At 41.8% G+C, this 22,470-nt stretch overlaps 1 protein-coding gene across 6 annotated transcripts in view; it reads right to left on the bottom strand.

The window, feature by feature from the left end:
• The window catches only part of rnf130 (ring finger protein 130), a 68,294-nt gene that overhangs the window by 33,545 nt on the left and 12,279 nt on the right, over nt 1-22,470 (bottom strand). For all 6 annotated transcript variants that reach the window (XR_011676155.1, XR_011676156.1, XM_071410636.1 and 3 more), the window contains exon 3: nt 7,342-7,536. Coding sequence is in view for 4 of the 6 variants with exons in the window: in XM_071410636.1 (XP_071266737.1) it covers nt 7,342-7,536 (195 nt within the window). In the remaining 2 variants the exon portion in view is untranslated. The remainder of the gene's footprint in view (nt 1-7,341; nt 7,537-22,470) is intronic.

The following is a 22,470-nucleotide window of genomic DNA, read 5'->3' as shown; positions in this document are numbered from 1 at the left end:
TCTTGTCTTGCAGAAATGTTAAGAGTCATAGGTAAATGTACAGCTGCGCTCTTTCTTGTCTGACAACTGCATACTGAACAAATTTCAGTCCGCTTTTAGACCAGGGCACAGTAGTATCACAGCCACCACACTGGTTGTAAATGATATTGTAAGAGCCTTGGATAAGAACTTGAACTGTGTTGCTTTGTTTGTTGACCTGTCGAAGGCTTTCGATACAGTTGATCATTCTCTTCTGCGGAAGAGACTGACCTCATTGGGGTTGGCCTCAGATACATGTTTGTGGTTTCAGAATTATCTCAGTGATAGATCTCAGGCTATTATTTCAGATGGGGTAAAATCAGATTTTGTCACTGTACACAAAGGAGTCCCACAAGGTTCGATTTTAGGTCCTTTATTATTCACTATATACATAAATTATATCTGCAACTCAGTGAAAAAATGCAACTTTCATATCTATGCTGATGACACAGTACTATATGCCACAGCCCCATCACTCGCTCAAGCATTTGCATTCCTGCAATCTGACTTTCAATTGCTTCAAGATGCACTTGTAGATCTTAGGCGGGTGCTTAATTCAAGTAAAACTAAGTATACTGTATTTTCACAATCCAATAGTAAACAATTGGAAAATCTGAACATTGCTATCCATGATGGCTCTCTTTTGGAACGTGTTCCCACCTATAAATACCTTGGAATTTGGTCAGATGATAATATCTCTTTTAAAACTCATATAACTGAGCTGGTAAAGAAGCTGAAATTGAGAATGAGATTTTTTATAGAAATAAATCTTGTCTGTCATCACAGAAAGGAAATTGTACAGGCCACTTTTATGTCAGTGCTTGATTGTGGCGATGTTTTATATATGCATGGATCAGCATCAGTACTGAAGAAATTGGATGCAGTGTATCATGCAGCGTTGCGCTTTGTTACTGGTGCAAACTTTTGCACACATCATTGCTTTTTGTACACTTCGGTTGGCCGGGACTCCCTGACATTTAGAAGGGCCAAACACTGGTTGATATTGGTTTATAAAGCTGTCTTACAGAAACTTCCTAATTATTTTAACAAAAAAATCAAGTGGTCAAACAGTATTTATCAGACGCGGTCACGGGACATGCTAGTGCTAGAGATACCCCAGGTTCACACAGAGTTAGGCAAAACGGCACTTGAATATCATGCTCCACACTCATGGAATGAATTGCAGAGAGAACTCCAGTTAGATGTTTTGGTGCCTGTCAGACAGTTTAAATGCACATTACATTAACTTTTTTATTATGAACTGTGATTGCTTTTTGTAATGTGTGTTTTTCTCATAGATGTTTATTTATTTTAATATTTTTAATCTCCATCTTGTACTGTTTTACATTTGTTTAGTTTTAAATTCTTATTAATTGCTTTGTTGTTTTTATTGTTGTCACGTTCCTGACCTGTTTTCCGTTGTTTTTGTATGTGTTTAGTATGGTCAGGGCGTGAGCTGGGTGGGTAGTCTATGTTATGTGTTTCTATGTTGGGTTCAATGTGTTGCCTGATATGGTTCTCAAATAGGGGCAGGTGTTTGACGTTTCCTCTGATTGAGAACCATATTAAGGTAGGCTGTTCACACCGTTTGTTTGTGGGTGATTGTTTTCCGTGTTTGTGTTTGTTACCACACGGGACTGTATCGTTTGTGCTAGTCTGTACCTGTTCGTGCGTTCTTTGTGTTTATGTAAGTTCTTATGTTCAGGTCGGTCTACGTCGTTTGTTATTTTGTATCTATTCAAGTGTTCTTCGTGTTTCGTCTTGCTTTAATAAATCTTCATGTATTCATCAACCGCTGCATTTTGGTCGGATCCCTACACCTCCTCTTCAGACGAAGAGGGGGAAATCAATCGTTACAATTGTTGTATCATACTGTAAAAGAAACTCAGCTCAGCTTGTTTCTCCTGTTTAAATAAAGGTTAATAATATGCAGGACATAAAGTGTATTTCTTTGCCACATTTTCTGCAGTTTTATTTTAGTGCCTTATTTATTTATTCCTTTTTACAATATTTATTTATATTTCTACTTTAGAAATAGCCACCAGATGGTTTTTCAAGGTATTTGGTATTTGGAAATAGCCACTGGATTTTTTAAGATTTGAATAATTGTAGATACTTAAGTAAATACCTGCAGTCACTTGTGCAATACATTAGGAGAAAAAGCAGACTGCGTTCTTCATTTCACCTGCTCATATATTTTTCATTATGAAGCTTACCGGTAGTCCCCAGTCACATGGTGTTTCTTTACAAGCACACAACAACGAGAGACCGGAGCCTTGTGAGTCACTCGCCAGGTGATTTATTTTTGATTTTATTGTATCTAATTCACAACTAAATGTTTGCCAGCTAGATATCTTATAACAATTAAGTTAACTGTCTAAAATGTGCTTAATGCTCTGCATTTGTGCATTTGGTTTGCTACCATAGTAGCTAGTTAGCTATCTAGTTAACGTAAACTCACTCACTTTTGTACATCGCCTTGGTCCGTACAATTGACCTTATTTTAGCGCCCAAAAAACGTAATACTTCCAGATCAACTGTAATGTCAATACCATTGTAAAGCACAATTTCTCCCCTTTTCCAACAGAATTCATGCCGAGACCTCCACGCTGCCCGTTTCTGCATGATTCAAGAAGGCAATGAGCTCCGTCGGGTCTTTAAAAAAATGGCGGGTGGGGAAGCGAAACTAATGCGTGGTAGTGAGAAGGAGGAGATGTATGGGAAAACTGCTTTTTTTCACTCGATAAATGCGTGGGACAGGTGGCACCGGACTGATGACACGCACCTCAGGGCGAGTGCGGGGAAGAGGCACAGGACGTACTGGACTGTGGAGGCGCACTGGAGACCTGATGCGTGGGACCGGTACAGGTGGCACCGGGCTGATGACACGCACCTCAGGGCGAGTGCGTGGAAGAGAAACAGGACGGGCCTGACTGGAGACACGCACTTGAGGGAGAGTGCGAGGAGCAGGAACAGGACGTACTGGGTTGTGAAGGTACACTGGAGACCTGGTGTGTATAGCCGGCATCAATTGTTCCGGAACTTTAACACACGTTTCAGGACGAGTACGGGTACCTGGCACAGGTGGCATCGGACATCTAACACGCTCCTCTCTCTCTTCACTCTCCTCCAATTTGATCAACAACTCCTCGAAGGTCTCTAACTCTCCCCTCCGTTCACTCTCCTCCAATTTGTCCAATAACTCCTCGACAGTCTCTGACTCACCCCTCAACTTCGCCGACTGCTCCATGTGCTCCCCCCCAAAAAATTATTGGGGTTTCTGTGGCCTACCTCCCCGACGTCGTTGCTGTCCTCTCATGCTCCTAGGCGACTCTCGCCAAGGAAGGCGATCCTGTTCTGCCAGGATTTCCTCCCAAGTCCAGGATCCCTTCCCATTCAGGATCTCTTCCCAAGTCCAGGATACTTCCTCCTCCTGGGCACGCTGCTTGGTCCTTTGTTGGTGGGATCTTCTGTCACGATCGTTGTAATGATGAGACCAAGGCGCAGCGTCCATAGAGTTCCACATAATTTTAATAAACTCACTAAACAAAACAACAAAAGCACAAACGAAACATGAAGCTACTAGAGTGCACAAAGGCAACTTACTGTAGACAAGATCCCACAACTAACAATGGGGAAAATGGCTACCTAAATATGATCCCCAATCAGAGACAACGATAAACAGCTGTCTCTGATTGGGAACCATATCAGGCCATCATAGACATACAAACACCTAGATGACCCACCCTAGTCACTATCACGCTCCAACCAATACAGTAAAAAACAGCTTACTATGGTCAGGGCGTGACATTCTGAGTATGCTTGTAATCGTTTAGGACTGGGGAGTTTTTCAGGATAAAAAAAGAAACGGAATGGAGCTAAGCACAGACAAAATCCTAAATTGATTCAGTCTGCCCTCCACCAGGCACTGGGAAATTAATTCACCTTTCAGCAGGACAATAACCTAAAGCAAATCTACACTAGAGTTGCTTACCAAGAAGAAAGTGAATGTGGCCGAGTTACAGTTCGAAATCTACTTGAAAATCTATGACGACCTGAAAACGGTTGTCTAACAATGATCAACAACCAATTTGACAGAGCTTGAAGAATTTTGAAAAGAATAATGGGCAAATGTTGCACAATCCAGGTGTGGAAAGCTCTTATAGACTTACTCACAAAAACTCACAGCTGTTGATCGTTGACAAAAAATGACAAATCTATTTTATTCCCACTTTGTAACACAAGAAAATGTGGAAAAAGTACAGTGTGAATACTTTCTGAAGGCACTGTATGTCAGAAACTGTTTAAAATGTTTGCATGTAGGGCCTCCCGAGTGGCGGGCCGGGCGCCTGCAGGCTGACTTCGGTAGTCAGTTAAACAGTGTTTCCTCTGACACAATGATGCAGCTGGCTTCCGGGTTAAGCGAGCGGGTGTTAAAGAAGCGTGGCTTGGCGGGTCATATTTCGGAGGACGCATGACTCGACCTTCGCCTCTCCCGAGCCCGTTGGGGAGTTGCAGCGATGAGACAAGATGGTAGTCACGAAGTTGGCGACAAAAAGTGGGTAAAAATAAATACAAATTAAATAAAATGTTTGTATGTGCTCGTTAGTATTTAGCTAGCATTTGCTTTGGGATTTACATGTACTTGTTAGCATTGCTAACATTCGGATTACAGAGGCTCAGAGTGGTCTAAAAAAGCGGTCTTTTTGTTCAGTGCTGGTATTACCGAATATCCCGGGATACCACAAGGTCGGTATGAAGGTATAACAATCTGGATACCACCCAAGCCCAGCATGTATACACACACACACACACACACACACACACACACACACACACACACACACACACACACACACACACACACACACACACACACACACACACACACACACACACACACACACACACACACATCTTTCCTCAAAGTCAAATGCATACATCTCCCATATCCCCGTGATATTGACAAATAACTCCCATCCATGATAAATTACGTGCTTTTCAAGCAAACAGTGATCAATACTGAAAGGTTTGTGCTCAGGGAAACTATCAGAATTCCACCATTCGTTCATGATAGAAAATGACCTTATAAATTAGTCATGGCCCCCCTTCTATATTTATAAAAGCCCATCGATCCCACCCAGACAGTGCTATCACACCTTCTGACTCATTCTCCCTCTCTCTACCCCTACCTCTTCCTCCCTCCCTTTCCCTTGTTGCTACTCTCCTCCCCGCCTACCGTTACTAGACTCAAGCAACCACTGTTTTCCCAGCTAGCTCTGTCACTTTGTTTAATTTTTTCACTCCCTCTCTCCCTTTTTTCCTTACCTCTAACCACCACTGCCTGCCTGCCTTCCCAGCCATTGGCTCCTCAGCGCTATAGGGACGCTACACCAGCACCCGCCCTCTATTTCTCTCCCTCTCTCTCATTCTCTCTTCACCTGCTCACTAGACCATCTCATTCATGCAGGCTTTTCAACGCTACCTCGAATTAGCTCAGGGCATCCCCTGGGGTGGGGGGACGCGAAGGTGAAGTACAAAATGTCTCTAGGCTAGCCGTCAGCTACTTTCACTCACTCACTCATACAGTAGACTCATTCATGAAGTGTCCGATTATATTTTAAACAGATGTTGTTTTCTTAGAGACGCTTCATGTAAAAGTTGTGATCCAAAGATCAGAAGGTCTGAATGCACTCATATGAATTCACATTGTGGCTTAAATAAGCTGAGACTGAGACAATGATGCTAGCAATGACACAGAGGGAGTAGGAAGAAATGCATGTGAAGCAAAGGAGAGAGGCGGAGGGAAGGATAGAGAGAGGTGACAATGCTGGAAATATGTTTGTGTGCCCGAACACGCTTCTCTGTGTGTGTGTGTGTGCACATGTTGCAGTGTAACAGAACACCGGCCATGCCCAAGCCCGCTGGCTGTGTTGGTGTTTAGCTGTGGTGGTGGCTGAGGTCCAGCATGCAGGAGTCATTCTCCATGTCCTTCAGTCCAGTCAGGACAGCCACACTGTCTGTGCCCTGTACTGTCCCCTGCAGCCACATCACAAACTGCCAGAAAACATACTGCACTATGACTGCTACACATACACACACTGTCAATGACCCTTGGCAGACGGTATAATTGTCATACACCCACCATCACAGCAGGCTAGCTGGCTATAAGCACCATATAACATAAAGCTAAATGCTAACTTCACCACCATCACAGGCTAAGACACACCGGGCAGCAGATTCTCTCGATTCTATATGTCAGGGGTACTCATGTACTATTTGAGAAGGTCCGGTCACACACATTTCTAAGGTGACAAAGGTCTGGATGGATAATGTAATTTATCTGCATAGTAACAAACCCCCACCTCGCAACCCATGCGACCCCAAAAACTGTTCACACACTCCTCTTGTTGGCAAAGAGAAAATGTTGCAGCTAATTCCCCACAATTCTAAACATTTTGCACGGGGACATTTTTGTTGTTGTTGTTGCAGTTTTAAAGCTCATTTCCTGTAATTCTATGCATTTTTCCATATCTTATGTGTGTTCATATGACACCAGGGGTCAAAGCCTGACCTGCCATCCGTATTGACCCTGTTCTGGGTCCGGATCCAGTCTGCGGACCACCAGTTGAGTATGGAGGCTATATGTATTGCGATTCGATACTGTGATTTTATTGTGATTCAATGTTTCAAACATATCGCTCACCATATGTCTGCTGCAGCGGGACAAGAGAGAGCCATGAGAAACAAGTTTTGATCAGTCGTGGAAATGAAAATGCGGAAAACAAATTGGCTCCGTATTTAAAAAATAAGATATTTTGAGATGTTGTCAAAACGATATCGTCAAAAATGATTTTCTTTGCCCCCATCACTACATAGAAGCCACATACATACATAAAGCCATAGAACTAAACCATTTGCATAGGCTATTAAAACAAGCCATATACTGTCAACAAGACATAATAAGATGTATAAAATGAACAAACCATATAAATAGGCCAAGCCATATGTGCCCATAAGAATGATTCCATATTGTGTAACCTTTATTTAACTAGGCAAGTCAGTTAAGAACAAATTCAGATTCAGTTAAGAACAAATTATTATTTACAATGACAACCTACCAGGGAACAGTGCCTTGTGAACAACAGATTTTTACCTTGTCAGCTCGGGGATTCGATCCAGCAACCTTTCGATTACTGGCCCAACGCTCTAACCACTAGGCTACCTGCCACCCGATATTACCCTGGTCATATATACGAGCCATATGAATAATCCATATGAATATCAATATGCCCCCATATGACCCAGATCTTCACTCCTCACCTTCATGGCCCATCTTGACGGTGTCCTCATTGGAGTTGTTGTTGTAGATGAGCACGGCGGAGGCGTTGAAAGCGGAGGCCTTGAGGATCTTCTCTTTGAAGGTGCAGTTGCCGCGCTGCAGCAGGGCCACCCAGTGCCCCGTCCGGGGGGGCACCACGAAGCGAGTGTGGGGGTCGCAGCCCTGGAGGTCCACCACTGGACAGAGGGAAGGAGAGGGGTGGAGTGTTAGGAACCTTAGCAGGCTGTATAAAAAGGTGAGTGGTGTCAGTGTTTATTTTATTTTTTATTTTATTTCACCTTTATTTAACCAGGTAGGCCAGTTGAGAACAAGTTCTCATTTACAACTGCAACCTGGCCAAGATAAAGCAAGTGTATTTGAAGGTCTGCTGATAAACTACTTATAACTCATTAATATGTCATTTAGTAATCAAATAAAGTCATTGTAAATCAAGAGTTATAGCAAGGAACGAGTGTGGGGGTCCACCCCTGCACTGACACAGCATAGATAACAGATAACAAAAAAAAATCAATTTTAAAAGAAAACATATGAAGAATGTTTTTTAATAAAACTGTTGCAGATTCTTACATTTGGATGGGTTAGAATCCACATCCACATGTACAACCACGAGGACACACACAGCTCAGTCTGTGAGCTGCTTAACCTTTATCAGTGTATAAAGCAGTTTAAACTGCACACAGCTGCCTATGGATAGCAGCCAATGGCTCATATTTCGGTCTAACTATGTTTAATGCCCTTTTAACAAATCCACAACCAGGAAATCCAGTGGCATATAATGGACCACTAAAGCAAACAAATCGCACCATTGAAGCTAAGTCACAGATAGAGCAATGACCCAGATGTTTCACCGCATGTATACATCTGAAGCATCCGGTTGGCATTTCCAATCACCACCAAATATGGTGATGAGAGGGAACTAAGTGGCTGGCAGTGGGAGAAGATCTCAATACAGTTCCCAAAACTAGAATCTGTTACGAACAGAGTCGACTAAGTTTTGTAGAATTTACCCTTTACAAAACAAAACAAAAATGAATAATTGTTGTTTAAAAGGAGTGCAAGGTCAGATTGAGTTATTGCACATGCACACTTCACAGAGCGGGCTTTCCCTAACGGAAGTACGCAAATACATGCTAGAACGCACCTATAGGATCTCGCAAGCTTGTTCCCACTATGGAAACGATAGGCCGTGGTCTATCTTGGGTTAGTTATAACAATCTTTGGCTAAGAACTGCATGGAGTGACTACTGAGAAGACACAAAAGAAAAAGGGTTACACTGCATTAGGAAGAGATCTGGTTACAAAATGGGCAGTTTTTCCGTATCTGTCAATCAGGCTCATGTTGTGTACTAGCTAACCGGTAGATGGCAAAGCTCTTCATTTCAGCAGGAAACCCATGACAAAACATGCTAAGTGCATCTAAAAATGGCACCCTATTCCTTATATAGTGTACTTCTTTTGACATATAGTGCAATACTTTGTGTCAAAAATTGCACCCTATATACTGTACATTTTTTTGTTGTTTTTAAATATGGTATGATACTTTTGACAAGGGCCTGCATAGGGCTCTGGTCAAAGGTAGTGCACTACTTTGCAGATATGAAACAGACAGACAATCACATTATCAGTCAAAACTATAAAATTCCCAGTTTTTGCGTCAAAACCAACTTTATAAGAGGTTTTAAAAATAGGTTCTATCTGACTGTAAATTCCATGATGGCATTGTAGGCAGAATAGATGGGTGCAGTTCAATGTATGATTAATATATTCACCAATACATTTCTTGGTAGTCCAAAAGATATTGCCACCCTTGCTGTCTCTGCCTGGCCGGTTCCCCTCTCTCCACTGGGATTCTCTGCCTCTAACCCTATTACAGGGGCTGAGTCACTGGCTTACTGGTGCTCTTCCATGCCGTCCCTAGGAGGGGTGCGTCACTTGAGTGGGTTGAGTCACTGACGTGATCTTCCTGTCTGGGTTGGTGCCCCCCCTTGGGTTGTGCCGTGGTGGAGATCTTTGTGGGCTATACTCGGCCTTGTCTCAGGATGGTAAGTTGGTGGTTGAAGGTATCCCTCTAGTGGTGTGGGGGCTGTGCTTTGGCAAAGTGGGTGGGGTTATATCCTGCCTGTTTGGCCCTGTCCGGGGGTCTCATCAGATGGGGCCACAGTGTCTCCTGACCCCTCCTGTCTCAGCCTCCAGTATTTATGCTGCAATAGTTTGTGTCAGGGGGCTAGGATCAGTCTGTTATATCTGGAGTACTTCTCCTGTCTTATCCGGTGTCCTGTGGGAATTTAAGTATGCTCTCTCTAATTCTCTTTCTCTCTTTCTTTCTCTCTCTCGGAGGACCTGACCCCTAGGATCATGCCTCAGGACTACCTGGCATGATGACTCCTTGCTGTCCCCAGTCCACCTGGCCGTGCTGCTGCTCCAGTTTCAACTGTCCTGCCTGTGGCTTTGGCACCCTGACCTGTTCACCGGACGTGCTACCTGTCCCAGACCTGCTGTTTTCAACTCTCTAGAGACAGCTGGAGCAGTAGAGATACTCTCAATGATCGGCTATGAAAAGCCAACTGACATTTACTCCTGAGGTGCTGAATTGTTGCACCCTCGACAACTACTGTGATTATTATTATTTGACCATGCCGGTCATTTATGAACATTTGAACATCTTGGCCATGTTCTGTTATAATCTCCACCCGGCACAGCCAGAAGAGGACTGGCCACCCCTCATAGCCTGGTTCCTCTCTAGGTTTCTTCCTAGGTTTTGGCCTTTCTAGGGAGTTTTTCCTAGCCACCGTGCTTCTACACCTGCATTGCTTGCTGTTTGGGGTTTTAGGCTGGGTTTCTGTACAGCACTTTGAGATATCAGCTGATGTAAGAAGGGCTATATAAATAAATTTGATTTGATCAGGTTGTAAATCACAGCCGGCCTGGTACATTGTTTGCTGCCTCCACCCTTTCGGGATGCACTGTTTCAGTTTCAATGACTCAATATTTTGAACAAAAACAGACGACCTAAGGTTGGGGATGTCAATACAATCAAACTAGCATGGGCAATGATTACAAGTCAGTCATAACGTGACTAATAGGCTAGCGCACGTGTGTCAAACACAAGGCCTGGGGGCCGAATAGGACACACAAGCAAGTATAAATGAGTCAACAGTAGAATCATCTACTTTATGAAATTACAGCCTGATAGGGAAAGGGGGATACCTCGTCAGTTGCCCAACTGAATGTATTGAACTGAAATGTGTCTTCCGCATTTAACCCAACCCCTCTGAATCAGATCCGCTCGCGTCGGTAAATCAAACTTCAATTGGGCTGCTTTTGTGTGTGCCGTTTACAGCGCGCATCCAAGGGAAAGTGTGATAGAAAAATTACATATTTACCTGATTTGTTTGATATTAATAGTTAATGATTATATACTTAACTAATAGTAAGACATGTCTGTTCTATTAAATGTCTGTGTGAACTGAGAGAAGCCTAAAAACCTAAAGCTGGTATTCCATAGATAAGATATGGTGGGTGTAACCCGAGATAGGGAGCCTGGGGGAGTAGAACCTATTCCTTATTGTGTCTAATCCTTTTTGCATCTGGGAAACAACACCAGAGGCAGATGACCACAGGATAAACCCAAAGTGACTTATGGTGCCCCCCAATCTGCATGGAAGGGGTGGACCCAGCCATGACTAAGCATCTTTAAAAACTCTGAATTGTTTGTAAAGGTTAGGCTACTCGTGACTGGTCTCATTATTGCAATAATGAATTGATATTAAATAAAGATGATTGTTTTGAAGAAATGACAGTCTCTCTCAGTATGAATTTCCACGACAAAATTGTACAGACACACGCCACAGTCCTAGCTACGCTACTAAAATATAGCAGTCTGGCTTCGGTTTTTAAAGCTTGACAATGAATAACCAAAAAACACCATGCAAAGGAGAAACATGTACACAGCAAAATTTGAGCATTAGCCTTGGCTGGCTACTCAACTTTAATACATTTTGAGTGCACCATACTGCAATGCTGCATTCAACCGCACCGGTGATTCATGCAGTGCAATTTTTTTTAAACATGTTAAGTTTAAATGTTACAACAAACCTATTTGTTATTTGGAGTTATTAAGTACTTTTTGATTCGGGTCGCAGCATATTATGCACATCTGCAAGCATAGCAGCAAAGGCTGGTATAATAGTATCTATTCTTTAGTTTTAATATGTTAAAATGCTACATACAGCATCCTATGTACAAAATTGGACATTATAAAAGGACCATATTTTTTCTAATAAAACAATGGCTAGTTTGGGTCGCAGTTGCATGTTTTTTTTTGTAAAAACAAATAGGCCATGTCTGGCCCGCAAATTTGTTGTGTATTTTTAATATGGCACTGATTGAGTTGGACACCCCTGGGCTAGCGTATCTGTTTACGTAGCTAGCTATATATTTAGCAAGCTAAAAACAAGGAGCCTAACCAAAGATACTTATAACTAAGAATATGTTGATGATGAAGTGAACATGAACTTCCTCATGCAAGATCAATATGTGAAATCTAAATCAACTCAAATCATGAATGATTATATAAAACTCATTGAGATATTGTAAAGGACGACCATAGGGTTTATTATATTGACATCATCAAGGTTGTATGAAGAATGACATTGATAAAAAGGGAAAATGCTGCATAGTCTTTTCCATTGACTGTGCGTTTTATATGGATTACGTCACAAATCCACTTAGGGTGGTTTTGGCGATTTGACTTCTGTTGTCCGGCCAGTGCCCTTGACCTACCTTGAGGGCTTACACCCTGTAGTGTCATCTAACCTCCCTCTCTCTTCCCTGCCTTAATACTTCAAAGGCAGATGAACACCCAAAAGCTCTTTCCTGGAATTTGGCCCAGATAAAACTCAACATCATTTGTATTCTTTATTTTTTTCAAGGAAGGGGAGTGCCAAAAAAAAAGCTAAGTGTCATCGTTTAAAAAAGAGACAATGCAATTTGCAGCAAATGTCCCCTCCCCTCCTCATTGCTCCACGGTCTAATTCGAATTGCCTGCTTCTGACCCTGTCTGGGAAAGTGTGGGAGGAAATGCACACAAATGGGAATGCAATCTTAATAAGCAGCCTTCCAGGTGAATTTCGGCAGATTCATTTCAGCCACTATCGTTGAGGTGTCAGCACTATCCCGTTCCTGAACATTTATGAGAGTAGCAGTAGCAACCATTCGAGGGAAAATGACTTTACCACACAGTTTCTCATAGTGCTCCAATCATTTGCACATATTGATTGAGCCCGGTTTTAGCTACATTTGATGGTTTTGGCGCCTAGCAGTGACAGTTCAGGTCTGCCTTAGATGCATTGGAATTGGTAGTTGGGGCATGCTCATGCACATATCCACCCACAAACAATGATCCATACTGTATCTATTTCAGGGCTGACATTGGATGGGTAAGCCACCCTGACTCTGAAAATGATGAAGTGGGCCTACTGTTGGGAGAGATACAGGAAGCACAGTATTCCATCTCATATGAGGCGATGGGATCAAATCAAAGCCTTGCAATATGACCCAGAAAAGCTGTAAGTAAAGCGCTATGCGCGCACACACAAATGTTGGGCAATACTGGCCTGAAAACATGAACCTCCTACGCAATGCACACAGTACGACAAAAATCTCAGAAGCTTTTTTGCTATCAATACTCATTAGATTGGTAGACAGTAATTAAGGGTCACTGACAGTTTGTTTTAATCGTCATCGACATTCTAAATTTGGGCTATAGTCGAAAGATGTGAATTGAACACCCACACCACATGATAAGCAGAGCATTTGTGACTCGTTTCAGGAAGCTAGGTGTATGTCGACTTCACAGGAGAGGCATTTTAACATATTTCTTTATGATCAAAATGCGTTATCTTTGGGCAGAAATGCCTTCTGGAACATGTGAACTTTCATGTACCTTAATAACACACTTGTATCCCATCTGTAAATACATATACTGTACAATTGTTCAATTACAAGCTTAATTGGTTTAGCTACGGAAAAAGGCCCGAACCTTCCCGCTAGCCATGACTGGCTGAGATAATGGATGGGCTGAACATGCTGAGAGATGAGTTCGGATTGGTCTGCCATGTAGCATGCTTCTGTCTATAACGTGAGCAGCTCATTATACATAGGCAATCCTTGCTACAGCAGCATTTTTAAAGATATAACGTTAGCCATGGAGAACTGCTAAAGTGTTGTTACTGCTCTCAACATTGCTGCCCAGAATTTAGCAGACGCTATCGACAAAGATCAGTGGGAAAAAGTTGTTGGACAACTTTCTGCACACGGTCAGTGTGAACTGGAGTGACTTGACACAACGCGGGCCAAACAAAATGTACAAACAAAACAGATTTAAAGTAAAAGGGGTTTCAGTCTGCTGTGAAGTGTTAATCCATATATACAGGTCAGATTCTAGCTACATTTCTAATTTGGTCAGAAAGTCGTTTTCATTGCAAGCTTGCTGGCTCGCTAGATAACTTTACGTGTATGATCTGTGTAGTAATATTTTTTGTATCTCATAAAGCGATTTGCATTGTTAGATATAGCCTAATGTTAGCTAGCTAGCTAACATTGAACATAGATGCTTAGCTTTAGCTACCTCCAGATTCATACTACAGCGTCTCATGCACGGTGGCTAGTTATGAAGCTATGACAATCAGTTTGTGTTGCTAGTAGTATGGGTTGGGATTATGGCTCAATGTTTAGCTACCGACATGTCTAAACAAAATACTCCACTTTGTCAGATGATTACATGACCCATCATGTTAGCCAGGTGTGTCTGGGTGTGATTACGGCCATCTATTGTATTTCATGAACATGTCTAGACAATAGCGACCCATCCACTTAGCTAGATGTGGCTGGGGGTTATAGCATTTCCCTCACATGACCCATCAATTTAGATAAGTGTGTCAGGGTGTGCCGGCATGGCCATACTCGTAATTGTATCCGTAAATTGACAGTTGATAGTTTGATCGGAAAAAAACGATAGTGTTTGAATATGTCTAAATAGATGTTGGCAAAATATCTCCCTGCACGTTCTCACTGCAAAGAAGCTGAGGATTAGTAGCAGTGTGCGGAACAGTGGGTGTGTCTGTGTGTCTCCTCAATTTGCAGAGGGCAGCCAAGTTTGCTGTCACTCAGTCAGAATGGGCATTAACATTTCATATTTTTCCCCTACCCTTGCCCCACTTGTTAGATATTATGCACATTGATAGCAAACGTCCTCGCCATGTGATGTATCATAGTAGCAGGCAGCAGCAATCTAAACGATCAGACCGAAAACATGCAAGGAAAAGTGATCGGGAGATATTATGAAGCGAGTGGACGGAGAAATACAGCTTCACTCTTTCCAATCAGAGCAGCAGGATCAACGCAAGGCCCACCCTTCTCTTTACAGACAGGCAAACTAGCCAGTTTAGTTATTTAGACCAGACACACACACACACACACACACACACACACACACACACACACACACACACACACACACACACACACACACACACACACACACACACACACACACACACACACACACACACACACACACACACACACACACACACACACACACACACACACAACTGACTCAAAGAAGGTACAGTATGGTTTAGAAATTGTGACTGAAAAACATGCTTGCTGGAACAATATTTTTTTATCTGGACACTTTCTATTTCTAATATTGCTACTATGCAAATATGCAAGTAACCATTTCACTGTACCGTTTACACCTTCTGTATCCTGTGCATATGACAAATACACATTTAATTGATATAGTGTGTGTTTACCAGAGATGGTAATGTGAAGAACAACATGACCTGCACCAAAGACATAGGCAAAGGACTAGATAAAGTGTATTTTTATCTGGAACTTTACCTTATTGTAGGCTACTACTTTACCACTTTTAGTCTTGAAATCTTTGGTTGTTTGACACGACTCACTCTGTTTAGCACATGGCCTCACATGTGAATCCTTAAAAAGATGGATGGGGCTAAGGGTTAAAGGAAAGGTTCACCCATCTTGAATGTTATATTGTTTTTGTGCATCTCTGCGTGATGTTCTATTGATTTCCTGGGTCATTTCATGTGTATCTGAGTTATTGGTGTTCAAGCAGGCAGAAATTCGTCCGGTATGACGTAGCACTGTGATAAAATTGCTCTCACTACACACTGGAAGTTAATAGGAATACGACTTTTAGATTGCGAAACTGTCTATCATTTCTGGCCGATGTCATAACTCGGTATGATGTCTTCTCTCGAATGAGCCATTGATCAAATGTTTTCGATATTCCTACCTCGAGAAATGTGTCATTTAATTATTATTATTATTATTCAAATTTGTCTGCCAGTTCAGTCCAGGGTGCATTGCATGGTTCTGTTGCCAGAAATATTATCGAAAGGAGATAGGAATCATATAACGCCCCGTCCATGCTGCATCACACAGTTGCTAAGCTAATCGCCACGCAATCCCTTCTCAAAGTCAGTGTATATGTCGAGAAACAGGCCCATTTTCCTCGGCTATACGATATTCCAAAGCTGTACGATATTACAGATTGCAAGTTAATTATCTCACATCTCAGAAAATGTTTGTAATGTTGTACTTCTCGTTGACGAAATTCCTGCTGATGTTGTTTTTTGGAGCTAGTGCCTAATAGACTCCCATTCACTTCTTGAAAGAGAGCGCTCCTTGTCCCAGAATTGTCCAGAATACACCATGTGGCCCATTGACGTAGCATGGGCAACGTTACCCATCTCGTTACCCATCTCCTCAAAAGTATATCTGCCGTTGCAAATGTCAGACACGACTCAGTGGCACATTGATCTGCAGGTTGAACATGGTGAGATTATAGACTCCTAAATTGATAATGTAGCTTGTTGTTTTAGCCGATTTTACAGCTAACTAGCTACTTTACATGCTGATATTGTCTTTGGTATTATTTTGTGTAGCTACGTTTGCATTGTGGATTTTGTAGTTGACTTGAGCGGCAACAGATTTCCACAACAATCTTCCAAGCTACCCACCTTATTATAATGACAAAATGAAACATTTGTTCACAAGAAATTATATTCTCACATATTAGTATTATTTAAAACTGTAAATTAAAAGGAATGAGTGGTTTTGAGTGGATGTTTCCTTTAAGAGGGTGTGTACGATGCTGAATAGGTGTTGACAAATAAGAGCTCTACAGTAGCTGTACCAAAAACATTCAAGGGCCATTTTCTCAAAAGTGGAGTTACAAGTTAATCAGCTTTCAAAGCAGAATTACTTTCCCATTGTTCCCCAACTGCAGTGTATGATATACCATTTTGTAGCTCTGAGTCTCTACCTTTATCCAATAAAAAAATAAATAATTGGGCTCCGAATCGAGGCGGCGGGTAATATTTCTGCTTGAAATAATGAAGTAACCTTTATTCTTTTCACCTGAGGTAAGTTTATATAAAATAAGTTGACCGACGTCTGAACTGATAAGCCAATTGACAAATAGAAATTCAACCAATGGAGGCATGGCCTAGTTCTCAGGCTTAAAAACCCTACATGTATGCATGGTAATGTATCACTGGAACCATCAGAGCATTTGCAGTAGCTCTTATAGCAAAGGCCCTTGAAAACAAATTAGGCTATGACTTTTTCCACATTTTGTTGTGTTGTGTTAAATTGAGATTTTGTGTCAATGGCCTACACACGATACCCCATAATGTCAAAGTGGAATTGTGTTAATTTTTTTATTAACAAAAAATCAAAAGCTGAAATGTCTTGAGTCAGTAAGTATTCAACCCCTTTGTTATGGCAAGTTTGCTTAACAAGTCACATAATAAGTTGCATGGACTGTGCAATAATAGTGTTTAATAGTGTTTAACAACAAAGCGTTATGTTTGGGCCAAATCCAACACATCACTGAGTACCACGGTTCATATTTTCAATGGTGATGGCTGCATCATGTTGTGGTATGCTAGACTAGGGAGTTTAAACAACAACAACAAAAAACTACAGAATAGAGCTAAGAACACGCAAAATCCTAGAGGAAAATATGGTTCAGTCTGCTTTCCAACAGACACTGGGAGACATTCACCTTTCAGCAGAACAATAACCTAAAACACAAGGCCAAATATACACTGGAATAGCTTACCAAGACGACATTGAAATGTTCCTGATTGGCCTAGTTACAGTTGTCTTAAAAATGGCCTGGAAATCTATGGCAAGACTTGAAAATGGCCGTCTAGCAATGATCAACAACCAACTTGACAGAGCTTGAAGAATTTTGTGCACAAAGAAGAATAATGTGCAACTATTGTACAACTATTGTACAAGAAAGGTGTGCAAAGCTCTTAGAGACTTACCCAGAAAGTCTCACCTGGAATCGCTGCCAAAAGGTGATTCTAACGTGTATTGACTCAGGGAGTGAATACTTATGTAAATGAGATTTCTGTATTTAATTTGCAATAAATGTGCAAACATTTCTAAAAACATGTTCACTTCGTCATTATGGGCTATTGTGTGTAGATGGGTGAGAAACAGCCTGAATTAACAAATGTTTCATGTGTTAACACAATTAAATGTGGAATAAGTCAAATACAATTCTGAAGTTCGCAACAGGATAATTTTCACTCCTACTAATATCTGAGAGTTACAGTGCAATTCAGAACTATGTTTTTTTTGGGCCCCCCAAGGACAGCACTTGTCATCCACAGGCCTTGTACACAAAATAAGACATCTCGTGATGCACTTCAATTTGACACTGCCCATATGTATTTCTGCAGAGCCTTCTTGGGTGATATATTCCATTGGAAGAAGACCGATGCAATGCTTTGGTGTTAAGCTGAGTTACTTGCTAGCCACTGATAGTGTCTTAATAATAGAGTGAGTGGGGTGACTCAGAGCAATGTTGCACTATGCAGCGAGAGAACATGAACAGAAAGTGTGAATCTGCGACAAGACCCACAAGACAGTAAACCACCTTCTGGTATTCTGGTGAGAATAGACAACGCTTTGCACACTGATCTTGTGTATCTCCTGTTGCACAAGGCTTTACATGGCACATGTCAAATGTGGGATGTGGTGAAACGCATTGGTATTAAACTGAGACATACTGTACTTTTGCAATATGCCAGACTTGTTCTGGGTGACCTAAATATTTATGTTTCCTGGGTGACCTAAATATTGACTGGCTTTCATCAAGCTGCCCACTCAAGAAAAAGCTTAAAATTGTAACCAGTGCCTGCAGCCTGGTTCAGGTTATCAGTCAACCTACCAGGTTATTAGCAAACTTAGACATGACATGCCAACAACAAATTCTGAACATACACATCCATGCAAAACTGACCAAATTAAGAAAGACAAGCATTGTAATGTTGAATTCTGTAAAGTGAGTGTGGAAGAGGTGAAACAATTATTTTTGTGTATCAACTATGGCAAGCCACCTTGGTCTGACAACTTGGATGGAAAATTACTGAGGATGATAGTGGACGATATTGCCTCTCCTATTTACCATCTCTTCAATCTAAGTCTACAAGATAGTGTGTGCCCTGAAGCCTAGAGGGAAACAAACGTCATTCCGCTAACTTAACATGTGTAAATATTTGTACGAACATAACCAGATTCAAGAACTGCGACATAAACTGAACAAGTTCCACAGACGTGTGACAAACAGAAATAGAATAATGTGTCCCTGAACAAAGGGGGGGGGGTCAAAATCAAAAGTAACAGTCAGTATCTGGTGTGGCCACCAGCTGCATTAAGTACTGCAGTGCATCTCCTTCTCATAGACTGCACCAGATTTTCCAGTTCTTGCTGTGAGATGTTACCCCACTCTTCCACCAAGGCACCTGCAAGTTCCTGGACATTTCTCGGGGGAATGGCCCTATCCCTCAACCTCCGATCCAACAAGTCTCAGACGTGCTCAATGGGATTGAGATCCGGGCTCTTCGCTGGCCATGGCAGAACATTGACATTCCTGTCTTGCAGGAAATCTCACACAGAACGAGCAGTATGGCTGGTGGCATTGGCATGCTGGAGGGTCATGTCAGGAAGGGTACCACATGAGGGAGGAGGATGCCTTCCCAGCAGCGCACAGCGGTGAGAATGCCTGCAATGTCAACAAGCTCAGTCCGATGATGCTGTGACAAACCGCCCCAGACCATGACGGACCCTCCACCTCCAAAATCGATCCCGCTCCAGAGTACAGGCCTCGGTGTAACGCTCATTCCTTCGACGATAAACGCGAATCCGACCATCACCCCTGGTGAGACAATACCGCGACTTGTCAGTGAAGAGCACTTTTTGCCAGTCCTGTCTGCTCCAGCGACGGTGGGTTTGTGCCCATAGGCGACGTTGTTGCCAGTGATGTCTGGTGAGGACCTGCCTTACAATAGGCCTACAAGACCTCAGTCCAGCTTCTCTTAGCCTGTTGCGGACAGTCTGAGCACTGATGGAAGGATTGTTCTGTCTCCCTGTAGCGCTGTCTTAGGCGTCTGACAGTACGGACATTGCAATATATTGCCCTGGCCACATCTGCAGTCCTCATGCCTCCTTGCAGCATGCCTAAGGCACGTTCATGCAGATGAGCAGGGACCCTGGGCATCTTTCTTTTGGTGTTTTTCAGTCAGTAGAAAGGCCTCATTAGTGTCCTTAGTTTTCATAACTGTGACCTTAATTGCCTACCATCTGTAAGCTGTTAGTGTCTTAACAACTGTTCCACAGGTGCATGTTCATTAATTGTTTATGGTTCATTGAACAAGCATGGGAAACAGTGTTTAAACCCTTTACAATGAGGATCTGTGAAGTTATTTGGATTTTTACGAATTATCTTTGAAAGACAGGGTCCTGAAAAAGGGACGTTTGTTTTTTTGCTGAGTTTATTTGTGAGAGGTATTGACATGTTGAATGCACCGAGCTGTTTGTTTAAACTACTAGCACACAGCTCGGACACCCATGCATACCCCACAAGACATGCCACCAGAGGTCTCTTCACAGTCCCCCAGAACAGACTATGGGAGGCGCACAATACTACATAGAGCCATGACATGGAAAAATCTGATGTAAAAAAACATACAAATTTGACTTGGGCAGTACACCGTATACCGGGGTATTTGGAAATAGTCATGGGATGGTTTTTCAAAATCGTCAATATTTTTGAAGCTATTTAAATGAAGTTTTTCTATACATTTTCATATTTGCAGCTATTGTTTAAGTAAATAACTGCAGTCAAAGTTAGGAGATGAAGCAGACTGTGTTCCTTATTTCACCGGTCACATTATTTTACATTATGAAGACAGAATAGCTGAGCCAGTCACGTGTTTGTTTGTAAATAGCACAATGGGAGAAAGCGGGAGCAGGCGACTCCAGCTGTGTATTGACAGGGGTTGCGTTTTATATTGAAAGGCAACAGTGTTTTTTTGCTTCAATAGAGTGATCAGGGACGTGCAACTATCGTTTTCCTTCACAGAAAATACATTTATGCAACACATTCGGTAGAAAATAGCTTCATTTCCATCCGATGACAGAAGTGCAACGCTTTTCGGCTGGGAGCTACAAGTAAATGTGCTTACAACGAGAAAGCAAGGTCCTTTTAGTAGTGGCCTGAGGGCACACAATGTGTGGTGAAATCTATTGTGAAATGTATTTTAATGTATTTAAAATTGTATAACTGGCTTAATTATGCTGGAACCCAGGAAGAGTAGCTGCTACTGCTAATAATAAATACAAATACAATCAGCCTTCAGAAAGTATTCACACTCGTAGACTTTTTCCACATTTTGTTGTGTTACATCCTGAATTTAAAAATGATTCAATTGAGATGTTGTGTCACCGGCCTACACACAATACCCCGTAATGTCAAAGTGGAATTATGTTTTTAGAAATTAAAATTAAAAGCTGAAATGTCTTGCACCAATAAGTATTCAACCCCTTTGTTATGGCAATCCTAAACAAGTTTAGGAGTAAACATGTGCTTAACAAGTCACATAATAAGTTGCATGGACTCACTCCGTGTGCAATATTTAACATGATTTTTGAATGACTACCTCACCTCTGTACCCCACACCAACAGATAATTGTAAGGTCCCTCAGTCGAGCAGTGAATTTCAAACACAAATTCAACCACAAAGACCAGGGAAGTTTTCCAATGCCTCACAAAGAAGGACACCTATTGGTAGATGGGAACATTTTTTTAAAGCAGGCATTGAATATCCCTTTGAGCATTGTGAAGTTATTTATTACAATTTGGACGGTGTATCAATGCACCCAGTCACTACAAAATACAGGCGTCCTTCCTAACTCAGTTGTCGAAGAGGAAGGAAACCGCTTAGGGATTTTACCATGAAGCCAAAGGTGACTTTAAAACAGTTACAGAGTTTATTGGCTATGATAGGAGAAAACGGAGGAACAATGTATTTACTTCACAATAATAACCTAAATGACAGAGTGAAAATTAGGAAGGCTGTACAGAATGCAAATATTCCAAAATATGCATCCTGTTTGCAATAAGGCAAAAAAAAGTGATAAATATAGAGATTTCTTTTTTAATACAAATGTTAGAATTTTTCTTCCAATTTAACATTACATTATTTTGTGTAGATTGTAGACAAAAATGACAAATCCATTTGAATCCCAATTTGTAACAACAAAATGTGGAAAAAGTCAAGGGGTGTGAATACTTTCTGAAGGCACTTTATCTTTACCAGATTAGTTTTCAACCAAGAAAGCTCTAAAAACATGGCTAGTGCTATTTATTAAAGCTACAGTTTTAACGTCTTAGTTCCAGTTAATCACTGTCTGTGGGATTCCTCCAGTTGCACACTCCCCGAGGACTGCTCTCCCTTGAAGCTCAGACTTCTGTTTAATGAATGAGTTAGCGTAATGGTGGTGGGGAGTAGGACAACGTATGTATTACATAACCTCGTCTGACTCACTCGGCTTAGTGGGCTCGGCTCACACAGGTGACAGAGAGCCAGCAGGACCACTGTGAGGTAACAGGAACACCAACGTCACAGCTAAGGATAAGGTCACGGTAAGGTTATTATAACCTACATATTCCTGCTAATAATCTAATATTCTGAATAACTGATAAAAAAAGAAATTCTGCC

This window comes from Salvelinus alpinus, chromosome 7, assembly GCF_045679555.1.
Source record: "Salvelinus alpinus chromosome 7, SLU_Salpinus.1, whole genome shotgun sequence".
Taxonomy (NCBI): domain Eukaryota; kingdom Metazoa; phylum Chordata; class Actinopteri; order Salmoniformes; family Salmonidae; genus Salvelinus; species Salvelinus alpinus.
Note: the sequence above shows the minus strand (reverse complement) of the source record. Positions and strands in the feature narration are given on the sequence as shown.